This window comes from Oncorhynchus nerka, unplaced genomic scaffold (assembly GCF_034236695.1).
Source record: "Oncorhynchus nerka isolate Pitt River unplaced genomic scaffold, Oner_Uvic_2.0 unplaced_scaffold_965, whole genome shotgun sequence".
Taxonomy (NCBI): Eukaryota; Metazoa; Chordata; class Actinopteri; order Salmoniformes; family Salmonidae; genus Oncorhynchus; species Oncorhynchus nerka.
The window spans coordinates 100966-122029 of record NW_027040350.1 but is presented as its reverse complement, the minus strand read 5'-3'; the positions used below and the strand labels follow the sequence as shown (position 1 = coordinate 122029).

At 42.7% G+C, this 21064-nt stretch overlaps 1 protein-coding gene and 1 pseudogene across 1 annotated transcript; both read left to right on the top strand.

Annotated features, from left to right (window-relative positions):
• Positions 1–708: 708 nt before the first annotated feature.
• On the top strand, positions 709–6465 carry LOC115124539 (procathepsin L-like; annotated as a pseudogene).
• A 10138-nt stretch (positions 6466–16603) lies between these two features.
• On the top strand, positions 16604–20665 carry LOC115124540 (cystein proteinase inhibitor protein salarin-like). Its single transcript, XM_029653979.2, has 4 exons — positions 16604–16724; positions 18730–18831; positions 20047–20189; positions 20398–20665. The coding sequence occupies exons 2-4, from the start codon at positions 18774–18776 to the stop codon at positions 20458–20460; spliced, it is 264 nt and encodes an 87-aa protein (XP_029509839.1). The 5' UTR covers positions 16604–16724; positions 18730–18773; the 3' UTR covers positions 20461–20665.
• Positions 20666–21064: the final 399 nt, after the last annotated feature.

Below are 21064 nucleotides of genomic sequence, written 5' to 3'. Positions count from 1 at the left end.
ACGGAGAAGGAGAGGGAGAGTTTCTGCCTATGGGACGGTAGTAACAAAATGGAGTCATGGTTGTATTTGCCGAAGGTAGGGCGGGGGAGGGCCTTGTGGAGGATAGAGCAGCAGAGGGAATTGCGGAAGTTAGAGCAGCAGTGATCCAGTGTGGTGCCTGTACGATACCTACAATCAATATGCTGATAGAATTTAGGTAGCCTTGTTCTCAAATTTGCTTTGTTAATATCCCCAGATACAATAAATGCAGCCTCAGGATATATTGTTTCCAGTTTGCATAGAGTCCATTCTATATATATCTGGTGAAATTATATCTGGTGAAATTCAGCCACTTGTGAATTGATGTAAAATTATGAAAACACAGAGAGTGACGAAAGATAAATTAGTATTATTATTTTTTTAAATTATTGGTCATTTATTTGCGGAAGCTTGGCATCCAAGAATACACGGCACTGGATTGGTTGATTGCAAATTCAATCTGTATGTCTTTTTTGCTCTGTCACAAAATACTGTAAAGACTAATGTAATTTTTCCATCTACAATAAAGAAGATCTAAATGACATGATGTTCTCTAAAACAAAGGTATGTTTGTCATGCAACTGTTCTAGTGTGATTTCCCACACCCTGTTTTCTTCCTGTAAATTGACTGGTAAGCATTCTCTGGTCTGTCTCGCCCCCGTGTCTTCCCCTGCTGAAGTTTATGGCTTCGTGACAGGCACCTGACTGAACAATAACCACAGCAAGTACTTAAGCAGAGTACAGTACATCTCCAACCAGTGGCTTCAAGACATCCTACACACACACACACACAGGTGAGTAGCCACAGACACAGACAGACACACACATGCTTCCTGTTTCAGAAACATCTGACGCTTACTGTATGATCTGTCTCCTGTTGTTCTTAGTAAATCTCTGCTGTCTTTCTCCTCAGAATGAAGTTGTTGGTAGTTGTGGCTGCTGCTCTGGCAGTGGCGAGTGCCGCTAGCCTCTCATTGGAGGACTTGGAATTCCATGCCTGGAAACTGAAGTTTGGTAAGAGAAGCATCTCTTTTCACGTCAGCCTGTTTCACTTTAACTTCTTGTCATTGACAACAATGGAGTGTGTGACTATCTCCTTTTTTCTTCATGTTTCTTATCAATCTGAACCTCTGCTCTCTCGTTATCCTGTTTAATGGAGTCTGTGACTATCTCCTCTGTTCTTCATGTTTCTTATCAATCTGAACCTCTGCTCTCTCGTTATCCTGTTTAATGTGATGTAGAGCAGGAGGACATCAACCTTTTCTTTCATAAGAGCTGCTTACAGACAACTACAAAATGTCTCGAAATACTCACAAGCCTGCATATTTTGTTATTATAATTGGTGATATTTAATAGAGGCACCTGTTAGTCCTGAACGTCTGGCTTTATTGTTTTCCATTGTTTCCTCCCGGAGGGCCTTGAGATGAGTAGATTTAACATGGACTTATGTCAATAAAACATGGATTTACTGTATGTCAAAAATAGTAATGTTTAGTCAACTTATCTCAAGTCTGAATAAGGCCTTGAATGAACTGACTTTGACTCCTACAGGGAAGTCTTACAGCTCTCAGGTGGAGGAGGCTCAGCGTATGAGCTCCTGGATCTCTAACCGGAAGCTGGTAGTGGTTCACAACATGCTGGCTGACAATGGCATCAAGTCCTACCGTCTGGGCATGACCTACTTCGCTGACATGGTACGGCCCAGAAACTTGTCACTGTAGACATAGAACAGATCACATATGTATATGTCAATTTATGAAGGATAAAATGATTAAATCAATGGAAGGATCTCTCTTTGTCTGTTCCATTTTCAGATTTACAACATTCATAGAAAAATTAAGGAAACTGACACGATTAAATTGACAAATAGATTGACATGATTTTGATGAACTATGGACTTGTTAATATGTTGTGATCTGTATCCTTTATCTGAACTAAATCATTAAAAACAATAGAAGGATAGACCCCCCCCCCCCCAAAAAAAAGAAACAAGGGAAATAGTCATTCTGAAATAATTTAGTCCATTGATAATAAATAATTATTATGATGGATTGGATTTATATAGAGCCTTTCTACCAACTAAGGTTCTCAATGTGTTTTACATAGTAAGTGGAAACCTTACCTCATCCACCACCAATGTATCTAATATCAATGATGTATAAATTAGTATGTGTATCTATTGTTGTGCCCCACTATCACAGGATAACGAGGAGTACAGACGCGTCATCTCCCAGGGCTGCCTGGGCTCCTTCAACGCCTCCAAGGCCCGCGGCGGCTCTACCTTCTTCCCAATGCTTGGGGACAACGACCTGCCCACCACCGTGGACTGGAGGGACAAGGGCTACGTCACCCCCATCAAGGACCAGAAGCAGTGTGGCTCCTGCTGGGCATTCAGTGCGGTAAGAGAGGGAGAGGGTGGGAAGGGGTTAAGAGAGTGAGTTAACTACAACCTAAACTCTGCTCTAGTTGAGCAGTAGAGGCTGGTGGGAGGAGCTATAGGAGGACAGGCTCATTGTAAAAGCTGGAATGGAGTTAATGGAACGGAGTCAAACACATCAAACATATGGAAACCACATGTTGGACTTTGTTCTGTTTATTCCATTTCAGCCATTACATTGAGACCTCCTACAGCTCCTCCCACCAGCCTCCACTGTAGACTAATTCTAATGCTGTTCTAATACTTGTTCTCTTTCGTCTTGTGCGTGGTGAGAGAGAAACAATATCCACAGTCTGTAAATGTTTCCATTTTTTGAAATTCGGCTGTATTCAAAACACTGTGGGTTGTGACCCTAAAACTTAGCAAAGGTACATCTATTAGAATGTGAGTGTCCTTAATTGTACATTTACATCTCCCTGCCCTGTCTCTCTAACTCCCCATCTCCCTCCCTCAGACTGGATCTCTGGAAGGCCAGCACTATAAGAAGACCAATAAGCTGGTGTCCCTCAGTGAGCAGCAGCTGGTTGACTGCTCCGGTGATTTCGGCAACATGGGCTGCATGGGCGGTCTCATGGACCAGGCCTTTGAGTACATCAAGTCCTTGGCCCCTGGAGGCGTGGATACTGAGGACTCCTACCCCTACCAGGCTGAGGTAAGTACTGAGCAGTGAGCAGTGGGAAGGCTTGTGTTCATCAGGGCCAAATGTTTAAAAACATTTCCCAATGGAAAACTAAAATTAGCATTTCTAAATTAACTCATTAGGCCTTCCCTGTTTCAGTCAATTTTTAATGTCATCCTTCTCCCAATGTGGGGCACACAGCATAGTAGTAGGCCATGACAGGGGTTTTCAAACCTCTCCTCATGGACCCCCTGCCGTTCCATGTATTTCAACTTCCAGAGCTAGCACACCTTATTGAGCTTGTTGACTAATTAGGTAAATCAGCTAATCAAGGGTAACGTCTGGGGGTCCCCGAGGAGAGGTTTGAAAACACTGGGCTATGACTCCTTTCTGACTCAAGGAAGTAGCACAACACTGCCATCTAGGGTATATATTTAGCGGTGCAATAGATTCTGACAGAAAGGAGCATTATTTTACACCGATGCATTTAGGTATGCATTTTAGGTTTTAAATTCGCTATGAGGTATGTGCTTGCACTTCTACTAGTTCATGCTATTTTTGCCAATTTTAATGTAGATACACCTGTTTTAAGAATACATATTTTTATGCTCAGTCAAAATAATGCTTTGGAAACAACTAGCAACTAAACCCTTATAAAACGTCTCTATAGAAACGCGTAAACAACTAGTAACTATGCTTCTGTAGGGTTTATTTAACAACGTCTTTCTTTGACAGGACAAGAAGTGCCGCTACAAGCCCGACAGTGTGGGTGCCACCTGCAGCGGGTTTGTTGATGTGACCAGTGGTGACGAGAACGCACTGCAGCAGGCGGTGTCCACCGTGGGACCGGTGTCTGTGGCTATCGATGCTGCACACTCCTCCTTCCAGCTCTACGACTCAGGTGAGGTCTTTGTGGACACACGTCTCTCTAAAGGAATCGTGTTATGCATTTTAAGACACGGCTCACTCCAGTCTGAACCTACACCTGTCATCTTGGTCACACTTTAACCAACTATAACATCGAACGCGCAATGACGCCTTCCTAAACCCTTGATAAGGCCCAGGTATATGCCTCCCACATATTTTATAAGCAAATAGATCCTGACATCTGGTTCTTTACCAAATGTGGCATTATCCTTATATAGTTTATAGTGTGACATTTTCTTATGAATGGTTTGTGAAGCAATTATGTAGGCCTTATAAAGGGCTTATGAAGGCTTAATCGAGACTGACTCCATAGCTGGTTGTTCATAACTGTGAACTGACTGTGACTTGCGGTTCTGTGCGGCAGGTAGCTTAGCGGTTAAAAGGTTGGGCCAGTAACCGAAAGGTTGCTGGTTAGAATCCCTGAGCTGACTACTTGAAAATATGTCAGTGTGCTCTTGAGCAAGGCACTTAACCCTAATTGCACCTGTAAGTTGCTCTGGATAAGAGCGTCTGCTAAGTATATGCTCCCTATATGCTTCCTTCTTTTGTACATTGAATGCAATATATTGACTTAGACGTCAACAACTGTGACCCCTTTCTTTTGCAAAAGCCTCACAATGTGACAAATATAAACTGATACCAGGCTGACATTGGGTGCATATTGATAATAATGGAACGTTTGTTTATTCCCAGGTGTCTATGATGAGCCAGAGTGCAGCAGTGATGACCTGGATCATGGTGTGCTGGCTGTTGGCTATGGCACTAGTGATGACGGCCAGGACTACTGGCTGGTGAAGAACAGGTAAACAACAACATATTGCATACTGTATCAAATAAAGCTAGGCCTATTGGATTGGTCAAGAGCAACTATAAATCAATGGTGTTGCAGCTGCATTCCATAATCTCAGTACTGTCAGAGATGGGCTCTGGTATAACAGGACTGGGGGGGGGGGGGGGGGGGTATTTTAGTTGGTTGGTTCCTGATGTACCCATAGCAAACTGTGATGCTAAAAACAGGTGGGGGAAGCAGTCCGACACACTAATATCAATGAACGATGTAATGCTATTGCTAAATGCTAAGTCAGTGGTTGATCAATGAACGATATTATGCTATTGCTAAATGCTAAGTAAGTGGTTGCTTGATGAACGATGTTATGCTATTGCTAAATGCTAAGTAAGTGGTTGCTTGATGAACGATGTTATGCTATTGCTAAATCAATGGTTGATCGATGTGTGTGTTCTAGCTGGGGCCTTGAATGGGGAGATAAAGGCTACATCATGATGTCCAGGAACAAGCACAACCAGTGTGGCATCGCCACTGCTTCCAGCTACCCCCTGGTCTAAGGGTGAGTCTGACGGCCATCAGTGTCTATCACAACTATATCTATACTTACATACTATCTCATTCACTGCTATAGTATTAGTGTCTATCACAACTATATCTATACTCACATACTATCTCATTAGCTACTATAGTATTAGTGTCTATCACAACTATATCAATACTCACATACTATTTCATTAGCTACTATAGTATTAGTGTCTAACTACATATCATTCACCTACTAGCAGTGTCTTTCCCAAACGCATATAATTGAAATGGTAACCATGATGAATTGATGTTGAACCACAGCCTTACTGTGTATAATCCCAGACAGAAGGGCCTTTGTGTACTGAGTAAAGATTCATGTTGGATTGAAGCTGAGCTACTCGTAAACAACTCATACACTTATATAAATGAGTCTAAATTCAATCCAATCAAACTTTATTTATACTGCACATTTCAGACATGGAACACTGTTCTTTACACACACAAAGAAAACACTGAAAATAAAAGCTGAAATATTTACTACTCAACAAACATAAGATACAAAACAAAATAATGACAAACTGAATAACTAAAAAGACCCTGACGGAAAAGCAACGCAAAAAAGAGGTGTTTTAAGAACTCTTCTAAATATGTCCACAAGGCCAAAAGTTCAGTCCGTTTGGCAATTCATCACATTTTCCCCCCAAAAACGGATCATAACAACTTAACCTCTGTAATTCACAGTGATTAATAGCTATCACTATAGTTCAGTACATTGGTCAGTGGGTTTCTGTTGATGGTCAATGTTTTTGTATTTCCCCTACACAGATCCAGGAGAGGATATCTGAAGCTTACGAAGGGTGAGAGGATATCTGAAGCTTACGGAGGGTGAAGATGACTTGACACAGACAAAACCAGAGCAATAATTTAAGCAAATTTTAGTTTTTGTAGCAATAACCAGAATTTTTAGATGTTGTGCATTATTTCTTTGGTAGTTGAGGGTCACACATTTCATTATACAGTAACCCCCAGAAAATAGTCCTGTTCTAAGAATGTTATTCATGCGCAAAAAAAAACACTAAAAATCATTCTGATTTTCAAATGTAAATAAATGTAAAAAATGAAGAAAATAAAAGTTTTACACCTGTGCAACTATTTGTGGTGGAGATTCAATGTGTGTTTCAATGTGGGGTCATTAAGGACAAAGTACCTACTTAAAATGTGTTCCCTATTCTAAAGAATAGGCTAAGCATATTTTTACTTGCAGAAATATTCTCCAGAAATGACCTCATTGGACAGAAAGGTGCACATCTTTTGATCTTATTTATGGATAAAATCCCATAAAAATCACATGCTTCTTTAATGATATACAGTACCAGTCAAAAGTTTGGAAAAACTCACTCATTCAAGGGTTTCTCTTTATTTTCACTATTTTCTACATTTTAGAATAATAGTGAAGACATCAAAACTATGAAATAACACATATGGAATCATGTAGTAACCAAAAAAGTGTTAAACAAATATATTTTATATTTGAGCTTCTTCAAAGTAGCCACCCTTTGCCTTGACAGTTTTGCACACTCTTGGCATTCTCACCACCAGCTTCATGAGGTAGTCACCTGGAATGCATTTCAATTAAAAGTTAATTGGTGGAATTTTTTTCCTTCTTAATTAGTTTGAGACAATCAGTTAAGTTGTGACAAGGTAGGGGTGGTATACAGAAGATAGCCCTATTTGGTACAAGACCAAGTCCATATTATGGCAAGAACAGCTCAAATAAGCCAAGAGAAACGACAGTCCATCATTACTTTAAGACGTGAAGGTCAGTCGATCAATAAAATTTCAAGAACTTTGAAAGTTTCTTCAAGTGCCATCGCAAAAGCCATAAAGCGCTATGATGTAACTGAAGACCGCCACAGGAATGGAAGACCCAGCGTTACCTCTGCTGCAGAAGATAAGTTCATTAGAGTTACCAGCCTCAGAAATTGCAGCCCAAATAAATGCTTCACAGAGTTCAAGTAAAAGACACATCTCAACATCAACTGTTCAGAGGAAACTGCTTGATGGCTGCTGAGGGGAGACCTGCTCGTAATAATGGCCGGAACGGAGCTGGAAACCCCTCGTCCCCCCTCGTCCAGGCGGAGGTGACAACCCCCCTCGTCCAGGCGGAGGTGACAACCCCCCTCGTCCAGATGGAGGTGACAACCCCCCTCATCCAGGGGGAGGTGACAACCCCCCTCATCCAGGCAGAGGTGACAACCCCCCTCATCCAGGCAGAGGTGACAACCCCCCTCGTCCAGGCGGAGGTGACAACCCCCTCGTCCAGATGGAGGTGACAGACCCCCTCGTCCAGATGGAGGTGACGACCCCCTTGTGCAGGTGGAGGTGACAACCCCCTCGTCCAGGCGGAGGTGACAACCCCCTCGTCCAGATGGAGGTGACAACCCCCCGTCCAGGCGGAGGTGACAACCCCCTCGTCCAGACGGAGGTGACAACCCCCTCGTCCAGGCGGAGGTGACAACCCCCCTCGTCCAGGGGAGGTGACAACCCCATCGTCCAGGCAGAGGTGACAACCCCCTCGTCCAGGCGGAGGTGACAACCCCCTCGTCCAGGCGGAGATGACAACCCCCTCGTCCAGATGAAGATGACAACCCCCTCGTCCAGGGGGAGGTGACAACCCCCTCATCCAGGCGGAGGTGACAACCCCCTCATCCAGGCGGAGGTGACAACCCCCCTCGTCCAGGCGGAGGTGACAACCCCCCTCGTCCAGATGGAGGTGACAACCCCAGGCCTCGTCCCAGATGGAGGTGACAACCCCCATCTTGTGCAGGCGGAGGTGCCCCCTCGTCCAGATGGAGGTGACAACCCCCTCGTCCAGGCGGAGGTGACAACCCCCCCTCGTCCAGGCGGAGGTGACAACCCCCCCCCCCCTCGTCCAGGGGAGGTGACAACCCCCATCGTCCAGGCGGAGGTGACAACCCCCTCGTCCAGGCGGAGGTGACAACCCCCTCGTCCAGATGGAGGTGACAACCCCCCTCGTCCAGGGGAGGTGACAACCCCCCCTCATCCAGGCGGAGGTGACAATCCAGGCCCCCTCATCCAGGCGGAGGTGACAACCCCCTCGTCCAGGCGGAGGTGACAACCCCCTCGTCCAGATGGAAGTGACAACCCCCCTTGTGCAGGCGGAGGTGACAACCCCTCGTCCAGATGGAGGTGACAACCCCCCTCGTCCAGATGGAGGTGACAACCCCCCTCGTCCAGGCGGAGGTGACAACCCCCCTCGTCCAGACAGAGAGGATGAAGCAGAGGTGGACATGGAGTTTGAGTAGTTCAAAGCTCAATTCAGTAAATCTGGTTCTACTCAGCAAAGTGAAATAGGTTAATTCATTCTTCCAGTGACCACATGGAACAAATTACAAATTGCACCTTTAATTAGAATATCGGCTAACACAAAATCCTAATAGAGAGAACCTGTGAATTTGCAGACAAGACATATGAGTCCCATCAGGAAGAAGCCAATCGCAAGCTGATCTGGCTAGCCAAGTGGAAGATGGTGATGGAACACAGCAAGAGGGCGGAGAAAGGCCTGGAGACATACACTATGGGGCTGAATTACTTCTCTGACCTGATATGGTACCATCTTGGTCTGTCAAACTTGAGTAGTCAGAAAGAACAATCTAATAATGACTTTCAATATCTGGGTGTTTCATGGTAACTAATTGTGAGTCTCTGTTTCTTTGCTTCATGTTAAAGAATAGGGATGAGACACGTCTAGGATTTTTGACCTTCCCACATGGTGCTCCAATCAATAAAATGTATTTATTCAATCAAATGTATTTATAAAGCCCTTCTTACATCAGCTGAACCTTTCCACAGAGGGTTCTACACGGACCACAAAAGGGTTCTACCTAATATCAATAAGGATTCTACCTGGAACAAAAAAGGGTTCTCCTATTGGGACAGCCGAAAGAACCCTTTTGGAACCCTTTTCCTAAGAGCGTTCACTATATATTAGTGATATTCATGCACTTCTAGACATGATCATCCTCAACCACTACATGATCTGATCATGTTGACGAAGCAAAAAGCTGCCCGTAGAAGAAAAGAAAATACCCAAGATTCTATATGGCTCCTCATATTTTTTATTTTATTTTATTTAACCAGGTAGGCTAGTTGAGAACACCTTTATTTAACCAGGTAGGCTAGTTGAGAACAAGTTCTCATTTGCAACTGCGACCTGGCCAAGATAAAGCATAGCAATTCGACACATACAACAACACAGAGTTACACATGGACTAAACAAATCATAGTCAATAATACAGTGGGTGCTGCTATGGTGACCAGTGAGCTGAGATAAGGTGAGTGAGCTGATCAGTGAGCTGATCATACAGTCAGTAGGTTATGGTGAAAGGCTTTGTCTTGTGTTTCAATAATACTGTTTTTCTGATCCCTAACAGCCTAAGAAGCCACTTCGTAAGCATCTCCGCCCCATGGCACGTCCTGCCCCTGACCCCAACCTGAGCACACAACTATCCCTACTCGACCCCTGAAGGAACCTTCTTTTGTTGCTGATGATTATGTTGACATACTTGGTCCTGACCATAACCTTACCATGACCACCATGGCCCAATCTGTCACTTTCACACACTTCCTTTGAAGTGAGGTGATATTTCAACCTTAGTCCTAACCTTACAGTACCCCAGAGGTCAAGCATCAGAAATCACTCTCCACTCTGTGTGTGTGTGTGTGTGGGGGGGGGGGGTTGGTTGGTTCTTCTACCCTTGAGGGGACCTAAAATCCCCAAAAAGTCCTCACAAGGATAGTAAAACAAGGACAATTTGACCTTGTGGGAACATTTCCCGCATCCCCATGAGAACAAAGGCTATTTTAAGCTTAGGGGTTAGGTTTAAGGTTGGGGTTAGAATTAGGTTAGGGTGAAGGTTAGGGTTACAGAAGGCTCTGAGGGGTGACCAGTCCTCTTCTGGCTGTGCCAGGTGGAGATTATAAGAGTACATGGCCATTAAGGCCAAATTGTTCTTCAAGATGTTCAAACGTTCATAGATGACCAGCAGGGTCAACAAATACCAGTGGTTATAAAGGGAGCAACAGGTCAGTACTTCAGGAGTAAATGTCAGGTGGATTTTCATAGCCGAGCATTCAGAGGTCGAGAGGCGTGGTAGAGCAGGTGTGGTAGAGAGAGAGAGAGAGAGAGACTACTGTATGCTTATTGTTATTGTTGAATGTATGGCTATTTTGACCCTTGGTTATTGTTGTTACTGTTGTCCTTTTGACAATTTTGATTCTCATTTTTATTTATTTTTATATTGTAAATATCCAAAATAAGCTTTGGCAATATGTACATTGTTACGTCATCCCAATACAGCGAATTGAATTGAATTGAGAGAAAGAGAGAAAGAGAGAGAGAGAGAGAGAGAGAGAGAGAGAGAGAGAGAGAGAGAGTGAGAGCTGTTACAACCTAGGCTGTGAGATTCCTGCTGGAGTGAGGAGCTGTTACAACCTGAAGGCTGCTGTTTTCTCTTTAATATTCATGCCGTGAAGGACCTTCTTCTTTAATATTCCTGCTGGCGTGAAGGACCTTCTTCTCCCAGCCTTCTTCTTTAATATTCCTGCTGGCGTGAAGGACCTTCTTCTCCCAGCCTTCTTCTTTAATATTCATGCTGGCGTGAAGGACCTTCTTCTCCCAGCCCTCTTCTTTAAAAGCCCTGCTGGCGTGAAGGACCTTCTTCTCCCAGCCTTCTTCTTTAATATTCCTGCTGGCGTGAAGGACCTTCTTCTCCCAGCCTTCTTCTTTAATATTCCTGCTGGCGTGAAGGACCTTCAATCTAATACAGCAGGTCTGGGGCAAAGTAGCACGTCCGGTGAACAGGTCAGGGCTCCATAGCTGCAAGCAGAACAGTTAAAACTGGAACAGCAGCACGACCAGGTGGACTGGGAACAGCCAGGGGTCATCAGGCCAGGTAGTACTGTGGCAAAGCTGTCATCAAGGCAAAGGGTGGCTACTTTTTGTTGTTGTTGGTATATATATTTTTATTCAAGTTTTACAGAATGTACATCAATGTAAGTACAAACATTTTGCCATTTCCCAACCACCCTCCCTCCATACAACACATCCACCCAACCCCCCTAGTCCCTTCCCTACCTCTCCGCCCTACCTCAGTCCACCCACCTCGGTTCAGGAATGGGAAATAGGGTGCCCTTTGGGACTCATTCCCCTAGTTAAGCCCCACCCTGCCTATTGTAAACCATTTCTCCATCCCATTCCTCTAGTTAAACCCCACCCTGCCTATTGTAAACCATTTCTCCATCCCATTCCTCTAGTTAACCCCCACCCTGCTACCTATTGTAAACCATTTCTCCATCCCATTTCTCTAGTTAAACCCTACCCTGCCTATTGAAAACCATTTCTCCATCCCATTCCTCTAGTTAAACCCATCCCTGCCTATTGTAAACCATTTCTCCATCACATTCCTCTAGTTAAACCCTACCCTGCCTATTGTAAACCATTTCTCCATCCCATTCCTCTAGTTAAACCCCACCCTGCCTATTGTAAACCATTTCTCCATCCCACCCCACCCTACTACCTCTAGTTATCCCATTCCCCACCCTGCTACCTATTGTAAACCATTTCTCCATCCCATTCCTCTAGGTAAACCCTACCCTGCCTATTGAAAACCATTTCTCCATCCCATTCCTCTAGTTAAACCCATCCCTGCCTATTGTAAACCATTTCTCCATCACATTCCTCTAGTTAAACCCTACCCTGCCTATTGTAAACCATTTCTCCATCACATTCCTCTAGTTAAACCCCACCCTGCCTATTGTAAACCATTTCTCCATCCCATTCCTCTAGTTGTAAACCATTTCTCCATCCCTCTAGTTAAGCCCCCCTGCCTATTGTAAACCATTTCTCCATCCCATTCCTCTAGTTAAGCCCCACCCTGCCTATTGTAAACCATTTCTCCATCACATTCCTCTAGTTAAACCCCACCCTGCCTATTGTAAACCATTTCTCCATCCCATTCCTCTAGTTAAACCCACCTGCCTATTGTAAATCATTCTCCAAACCATTTCTCCATCCCATTCATTTCTCATTAGTTAAACCCCACCCTGCCTATTGTAAACCATTTCTCCATCCCATTCCTCTAGTTAAACCCCCACCCTGCCTATTGTAAACCATTTCTCCATCCCATTCCTCTAGTTAAACCCCCACCCTGCCTATTGTAAACCATTTCTCCATCACATTCCTCTAGTTAACCCCACCCTGCCCATTGTAAACCATTTCTCCATCCCATTCCTCTAGTTAAACCCCACCCTGCCTATTGTAAACCATTTCTCCATCCCATTCCCATTCCTCCTGCCTATTGTAAACCATTTCTCCATCCCATTGCCTATTTAAACCCCATTTGCCTCCATTTCCCATCCCATTCCTCTAGTTAAACCCCACCCTGCCTATTGTAAACCATTTCTCCATCCATTCCTCTAGTTAACCCCACCCTGCCCATTGTAAACCATTTCTCCATCCCATTCCTCTAGTTAAACCCCACCCTGCCTATTGTAAACCATTTCTCCATCCCATAAACCCTACCCTCTATTTAAACCATTTCTCCATCCCATTCCTCTGCCTACCCTGCCTAAACCATTTCTCCATCCCATTCCTCTAGTTAAACCCCACCCTGCCTATTGTAAACCATTTCTCCATCCCATTCCTCTAGTTAAACCCCACCCTGCCTATTGTAAACCATTTCTCCATCCCATTCCTCTAGTTAAACCCCACCCTGCCTATTGTAAACCATTTCTCCATCCCATTCCTCTAGTTAAACCCCACCCTGCCTATTGTAAACCATTTCTCCATCCCATTCCTCTAGGTAAACCCCACCCTACTACCTATTGTAAACCATTTCTCCATCCCATTCCTCTAGTTAACCCCACCCTGCCTATTGTAAACCATTTCTCCATCACATTCCTCTAGTTAAACCCACCCTGCCTATTGTAAAACATTTCTCCATCCCATTCCTCTAGTTAACCCCACCCTGCCTATTGTAAACCATTTCTCCAACCCATTCCTCTAGTTAACCCCACCCTGCCTATTGTAAACCATTTCTCCATCCCATTCCTCTAGTTAAACCCCAACCTGCCTATTGTAAACCATTTCTCCATCCCATTCCTCTAGTTAAGCCCCACCCTGCCTATTGTAAACCATTTCTCCATCCCATTCCTCTAGTTAAACCCCACCCTGCCTATTGTAAACCATTTCTCCATCCCATTCCTCTAGTTAAGCCCCACCCTGCCTATTGTAAACCATTTCTCCATCCCATTCCTCTACCCTGCCTATTTAAACCATTTCTCCATCCCCCTGCCTATTGTAAACCATTTCTCCATCCCATTCCTCTAGTTAACCCCACCCTGCCTATTGTAAACCATTTCTCCATCCCATTCCTCTAGTTAAACCCCACCCTGCCTATTGTAAACCATTTCTCCATCCCATTCCTCTAGTTAAACCCCACCCTGCCTATTGTAAACCATTTCTCCATCCCATTCCTCTAGTTAACCCCACCCTGCCTATTGTAAACCATTTCTCCATCCCATTCCTCTAGTTAAACCCCACCCTGCCTATTGTAAACCATTTCTCCATCCCATTCCTCTAGTTAACCCCACCCTGCCTATTGTAAACCATTTCTCCATCACATTCCTCTAGTTAACCCCACCCTGCCTATTGTAAACCATTTCTCCATCCCATTCCTCTAGGTAAACCCCACCCTGCCTATTGTAAACCATTTCTCCATCCCATTCCTCTAGTTAAACCCCACCCTGCCTATTGTAAACCATTTCTCCATCACATTCCTCTAGTTAAACCCCACCCTGCCTATTGTAAACCATTTCTCCATCCCATTCCTCTAGGTAAACCCCACCCTGCCTATTGTAAACCATTTCTCCATCCCATTCCTCTAGTTAAACCCCTAGGTAAACCCCACCCTGCCTATTGTAAACCATTTCTCCATCCCATTCCTCTAGTTAACCCCACCCTGCCTATTGTAAACAATTTCTCCATCACATTCCTCTAGTTAACCCCACCCTGCCTATTGTAAACCATTTCTCCATCACATTCCTCTATGTAAACCCCACCCTGCCTATTGTAAACCATTTCTCCATCCCATTCCTCTAGTTAAACCCCACCCTGCCAATTGTAAACCATTTCTCCATCACATTCCTCTAGTTAAACCCCACCCTACTACCTATTGTAAACCATTTCTCCATCCCATTCCCCTAGTTAAGCCCCACCCTGCATATCATAAACCATTTCTCCATCCCATTCCTCTAGTTAAACCCCACCCTGCCTATTGTAAACCATTTCTCCATCCCATTCCTCTAGTTAACCCCACCCTGCCTATTGTAAACCATTTCTCCATCCCATTCCTCTAGTTAACCCCACCCTGCCTATTGTAAACCATTTCTCCATCCCATTCCCCTAGTTAAGCCCCACCCTGCCTATTGTAAACCATTTCTCCATCCCATTCCTCTAGTTAAACCCCACTCTGCCTGTTGTAAACCATTTCTCCATCACATTCGTCTAGGTAAGCAAATGAAAGGGAGTGTCTGTGACTATAAATTATGTAAATTAAAAACTTCCTTTATTGTGTATCTATGTCCCTTTTGAAGTTTTGATAAAAATGTTAATTCAGCCAAGAAATCCATATTTTCAATTATGGATTATTAAACAGACTGAATAGTCATGTACCAATGAGATGAATTAGATTGAACAGACTGAACAGTCATGTACCAATGAGATGAATTAGATTGAACAGACTGAATAGTCATGTACCAATGAGATGAATTAGATTGAACAGACTGAATAGTCATGTACCAATGAGATGAATTAGATTAAACAGACTGAACAGTCATGTACCAATGAGATGAATTAGATTGAACAGACTGAACAGTCATGTACCAATGAGATGAATTAGATTGAACAGACTGAACAGTCATGTACCAATGAGATGAATTAGATTGAACAGACTGAACAGTCATGTACCAATGAGATGAATTAGATTGAACAGACTGAATAGTCATGTATCAATGAGATGAATTAGTTGCCAACTTGCCACTCAGCCTCATCTAGCCTTGGTATGGAATAACAGATATCTGACAAAATACCTCAGCCTTAGGAAATCATTAGGGAAAGAAGTCACACTTTCAGTTGGCAATAATCTTTATCAGACTTGCTGTAATACAGAGATACAGAATGTATAAAAACACACATTAAATCTTCATTGTGCCTTAATTGAAAATGAAACCATTCTATATTCCTTTATTCACCCTTTTTAGTAAGGACATAGCAATACCGGTATTAGGATTCTGATTAGGGTGACAAAATCCTACAAAACGGATAAAAAAATCTATATGATCCAATCGGATGACTTTTGATTTCCAATAGAACAACAGGTAGAACAATAGGATTGATGGAGATGACACATCATGAGAACCAGATGATCCCAATCATTTAGATAGTAAACAATACCCTCCTCTGGTATGTTCTATTGAGAACTGTCTGCGACTCTTGTTGTTTCCCTGTTTACTCCTCAAAGATATTTTAGGAAATCAAAGACTCAATTAACTGCAATTACAAGCGCTCGTTGAAAGAAGGGCTCGTATCGTCATATATGGTGGCAACGGATCGAGTTACGGTATCTTACCACACGGGCATCACGCTCCAAAGCATTACAGAGAATAAATACTTTTATAGAAGGGTTATTTTTATAGAAAGCCATGTGTATTAAGCCATAGCCGTTCTATATGATATATATCTATGGTTCTGCTTCAGGAAGTGGGCAGTACCATTTTCTAGCTTTCATTTTGTCCGTTGGGTGTTTCCGCAGAAAATTCCAGATTCACAGCTTTTCAGAAGGTTTTTCTCATTGTTTTGTACAGTACAACCTTACTGTGCGCTAAACTCTGATATTCTGATTGCTAGATTAATAATCCACAACACAAAACGCATACATCGAGTCAAGTATAGAAAGGGTTTGTAGTGTTAGTAAATATTAACCTACACACATAGTGCATCTACTAGGTATATTTATCCGATTCCATTTACCAAATACACTGTTGGCAGTTTACATGGCAAATCTGGTGTTTCAACTATGAGAATAAAGATTGGCAGCTAATGAGAGAATATAACATTGGGCAAAGAAATACGACTTCCTCTCCATTGACCATGTACGTGACTTTTCCTCTGACGTCCTTTCCTCATCCCTCCCTTCGTTAGAGAGTATCTGCACTGCTTATTTACTTCCTCTCCATTGACCATGTCCGTCCTTTCCTCATCCCTCCCTTCGTTAGAGAGTATCTGCACTGCTTATTTTAAAACGGACTTTTCCTCCCGCACTCTGGAACCGGTAAGGGAAAAACCCTACATTTTCTCTCTCATAGAGTATGACAATATTGTCTGAGGAACGTTTATACTAATAGCTTCATTAATTAAAGGTAGAATCTTCAATATGTACAGCTGTTCCCTGGTCAATTCCCTGTGGGCTCCCGAGTGACGCAGCAGTTTAAGGCACTGCGTCTCAGTGTTTGAGGCGTCACTACAGACACCCTGGTTAGAACCCAGGCTGTATCACAACCGGCCGTGGTTGAGAGTCCCGTAGGGCGGTGCACAATTGGCCCAGCATCGTCTGGGTTTGGTCGGTGTATGCTGTCATTGTAAATAGGAATTTGTTCTTAACTGACTTGCCAAGTTTAAATAAAACAAAGATCAATTAATTATATACAGTGCCTTCAGAAACATTTTGTGGTGTTACTGCCTGAATTTGAAATGTATTAAATAGAGATTTTGTGTCACCGGCTTGCACACAATACCCCAGTCAATAAGTTTTGAACACTTTTATGCCTAATCTAAATAAATTCAGGAGTGAAAATGTGCATAACAAGTCACCTAAGTTGCATGATCTCACTCAGCCGAGCAGTGAATTTCAAACACAGATTCAACCACAAAGACCAGGGAGGCTTTCCAATGCCTCACAAAGAAGGGCAGCTATTGGTAGAAGCAGACATTGAATATCCCTTTGAGCATGGTGAAGTTATTAATTACACTTTGGATGGTGCATCAATACACCAAGTCACTACAAAGATACAGGCATCCTTACTAACTCAGTTGCGGCCAATGGGGACTTTAAAACAGTTACAGAGTTTAATGACTGTGATAGGAGAAAACAACTGAGGATGGATCAACAACATTGTAGTTACTCCATGTAACAGAATAACTTCAGACCGCCCCCTCGCGCACCGGGCGCGAACCAGGGACCCTCTGCACACATCAACAACAGTCACCCTCGAAGCATCGTTACCCATCGCTCCACAAAAGCCGCGGCCCTTGCAGGGCAAGGGGAACTAATACTTCAAGGTCTCAGAGCAAGTGACGTCACCGATTGAAACACTATTTAGCGCGCACCACCGCTAACTAAGCTAGCGTTTCACATCCGTTACACTCACCCCCCGTTTGACCTCCTCCTTTTCCGCAGCAACCAGTGATCCATCCGGGTCAACAGCATCAATGTAACAGTATAACTTTAGACCGTCCCCTCGCACATACCCGGGTGCGAACCAGGGACCCTCTGCACACATCAACAACAGTCACCCACGAAGCATTGTTACCCATAGCTCCACAAAAGTTGCGGCCCTTGCAGAGCAAGGGGAACTACTACTTCAAGGTCTCAGAGCAAGTGACGTCACTGATTGAAACACTATTTAGCGCGCACCACCGCTAACTAAGCTAGCATTTCACATCATTTACATCCACAATACTAACCTAAGTGAAAAGAAGGAAGCCTGTACAGAATTAAAAATATTACGAAACATGCATCTTGTTTGCAACAAGGCACTGAAGAAATTAACTTTATGTCCTGAATACAAAGTGTTATGTTTAGGGAAAATCCAATACATCACATTACTGAGTACCACTTCATATTTTCAAGCATGGTGGTTATGGGTATGCTTGTCATTGGCCAGGTTTGGGGATTTTTTTAAGGATAAAAAAAAAAATACAGAATCACGCTGAGCAACGGAAAAGTCCTACAGGAGAATCTGGTTGTCTGCTTTCCAACAGACACTGAGAGACACATTTACCTTTTCAGCAGGATAATACAAATGTTAGAATGTGTCTTACACTTTGACGTTAGAGTATTTTGTGTAAATCGTTGGGAATTACATCCATTTTAATTCCACTTTTTTATTTGGTTTATTCCAGGAGTTTTTTTACTGTCTACCCATTGATTCATGAAGAATATAAAGCCTCATGAACTTAGAACTACTATTCATAAACTCACAATTCAGGATTGTGGCTTTAATAAATATAGTTGCACATAATCACATAGGACATAACTTGTCATGTTCTTTTTCCAGTTTGAAGCTTCTTCTGTTTTGCCTGGTTGTGGCTGTGAGTGAATATGGCAAGTGAACGTCAAGATGTGGACAAAGAGTTTGAAGAGTGGAAAGAAAAACATGGTAATAATGATAGGTTAAATAAGATCCATTAAATTGTTGTAAGATTACCAGTGTGCTGAAGTTTCTCTTTTGATTGAGTTAGTTTTTGTTCCCTCTGTGTACCTGATAGAATGTGATTACTTTCTTTATAATACATTTTTTTACTTCAATGTCACACATTTTGGTTACACAGCCTATATAAAACACAGCCCATATAAAACACAGCCTATATAAAACACAGCCCATATAAAACACAGCCTATATAAAACACAGCCCATATAAAACACAGCCCATATAAAACACAGCCCATATAAAACACAGCCTATATAAAACACAGCCTATATAAAACACAGCCTATATAAAACACAGCCCATATAAAACACAGCCTATATAAAACACAGCCTATATAAAACACAGCCTATATAAAACACAGCCCATATAAAACACAGCCCATATAAAACACAGCCTATATAAAACACAGCCCATATAAAACACAGCCCATATAAAACACAGCCTATATAAAACACAGCCTATATAAAACACAGCCTATATAAAACACAGCCTATATAAAACACAGCCCATATAAAACACAGCCCATATAAAACACAGCCCATATAAACCACAGCCTATATAAAACACAGCCTATATAAACCACAGCCCATATAAAACACAGCCCATATAAAACACAGCCCATATAAACACAGCCCATATAAAACACAGCCCATATAAACCACAGCCTATATAAAACACAGCCTATATAAAACACAGCCCATATAAAACACAGCCTATATAAACCACAGCCCATATAAAACACAGCCCATATAAAACACAGCCTATATAAAACACAGCCTATATAAAACACAGCCCATATAAAACACAGCCCATATAAAACACAGCCCATATAAAACACAGCTTATAAACCACCAGGCGTGTGCCTGTGACAATTGCTTGTTCTACAAAACTCAAAACAAAATTAGATTTGACTGTCGCATGATCATGATGAGATGAATTCACACAGACAATACATGTTTCCTTCTCCCCAGACGTTGAAAAATAATTAGGGCATAATCAAATACCCCCTGTCGGAAAAACAATCCTAGCCTGTGTTTGTCATGTAGACAGAACACTTCCTTCCATACAACACAAAGAATACAGTGATGAGACTGAAAATCTTGTACACTGCACAGTTTAACAAAGTACTTATAATTCTCATTTACAGAATGTGTGTATTTACAGGGAAGAAGTACAAATCCAAGGAGGAGGAAGCCAAGCGCAAGAAGATCTGGCTCGAGTGTAGGACCAGGGTCATAGAACACAACAAGAAATATGACAGTGGAGAGTCAACCTTCGAATGTGGCATGAACCACATGTCTGACTTGGTATGTTACCATTTACACCAAGTCATTCTTCTTCTTACTTCTTAGGATTTGTTAGAGTAGCCTTGGTACCAGTCAGTTTTAATGATTTGAATTCATTGAATTCTTGTTTGATTGGTACCCCAATGTCTTTTTCTAACACGTTTAAACATTGAATGCATCCCTGGGTTTCATACAGTATGCTGCTGTAATCTTCTCTACTTTCTAACAGGAACATCACGAGGTCTGCTGTGGTGGCAGGAGGAGCTGTCAGGAAGAGAAGAATGATAGTTAGATCTCAAAGTTTGTCTTCCTGCTTTCTGACATAGAAATAACATGAGGTCTGTCGCTGCTTGATGAATACGTAGGTCCAAATGCTTGTTTTACAACAAGACGACATTGTAATATGAAGGAAATATACATAAAATAAGAAATAGACTACAAAACCTTTGAACTTTACACATTTAATTTACAGTAAATAAAGTTGAAAGGCAGCTTTACTGTTGGCATTTTGTTGTTACTTTATGGTAAGAAATGTTTTTTCACAATGTAATGTGCGTGGCAGTGTGTGTGTGTGTGTGCGTGGGTGTGTTGTGTGTGTGTGTGTGTGTGTGTGTGTGTGCGTGCGTGGCTGTGCTTATGTGTGTGGCTGTGCGCGTGCGCACGTGTTTGTGTGCAGTGCCGGTCATGATGAGTCAACGTAAACTAAGTAGAATTGAGGGAAATCTTCCACAATCACAAAACTCCCTTTCTGAGAAGTGAGGGGATCTTTCAACCCTTAGTCATAAAATTGGATTGGTCATGTACACACAGAGTGCATACGGAATGTATTCAGACCTCTTGACTTTATCCACATTGTGTTGTGTTACAGCCTTATTCTAAAATGGACTAAATTGTTA

Excerpts from the sequence above, each read along its gene's own strand:
- LOC115124540 (XM_029653979.2), top strand. The coding sequence starts at position 18,774 with ATGGCAAGTGAACGTCAAGATGTGGACAAAGAGTTTGAAGAGTGGAAA. Across the intron at positions 18,832-20,046 it reads AGAGTGGAAAGAAAAACATG|GGAAGAAGTACAAATCCAAG; the intron begins GTAATAATGATA and ends GTGTATTTACAG. Across the intron at positions 20,190-20,397 it reads TGAACCACATGTCTGACTTG|GAACATCACGAGGTCTGCTG; the intron begins GTATGTTACCAT and ends ACTTTCTAACAG.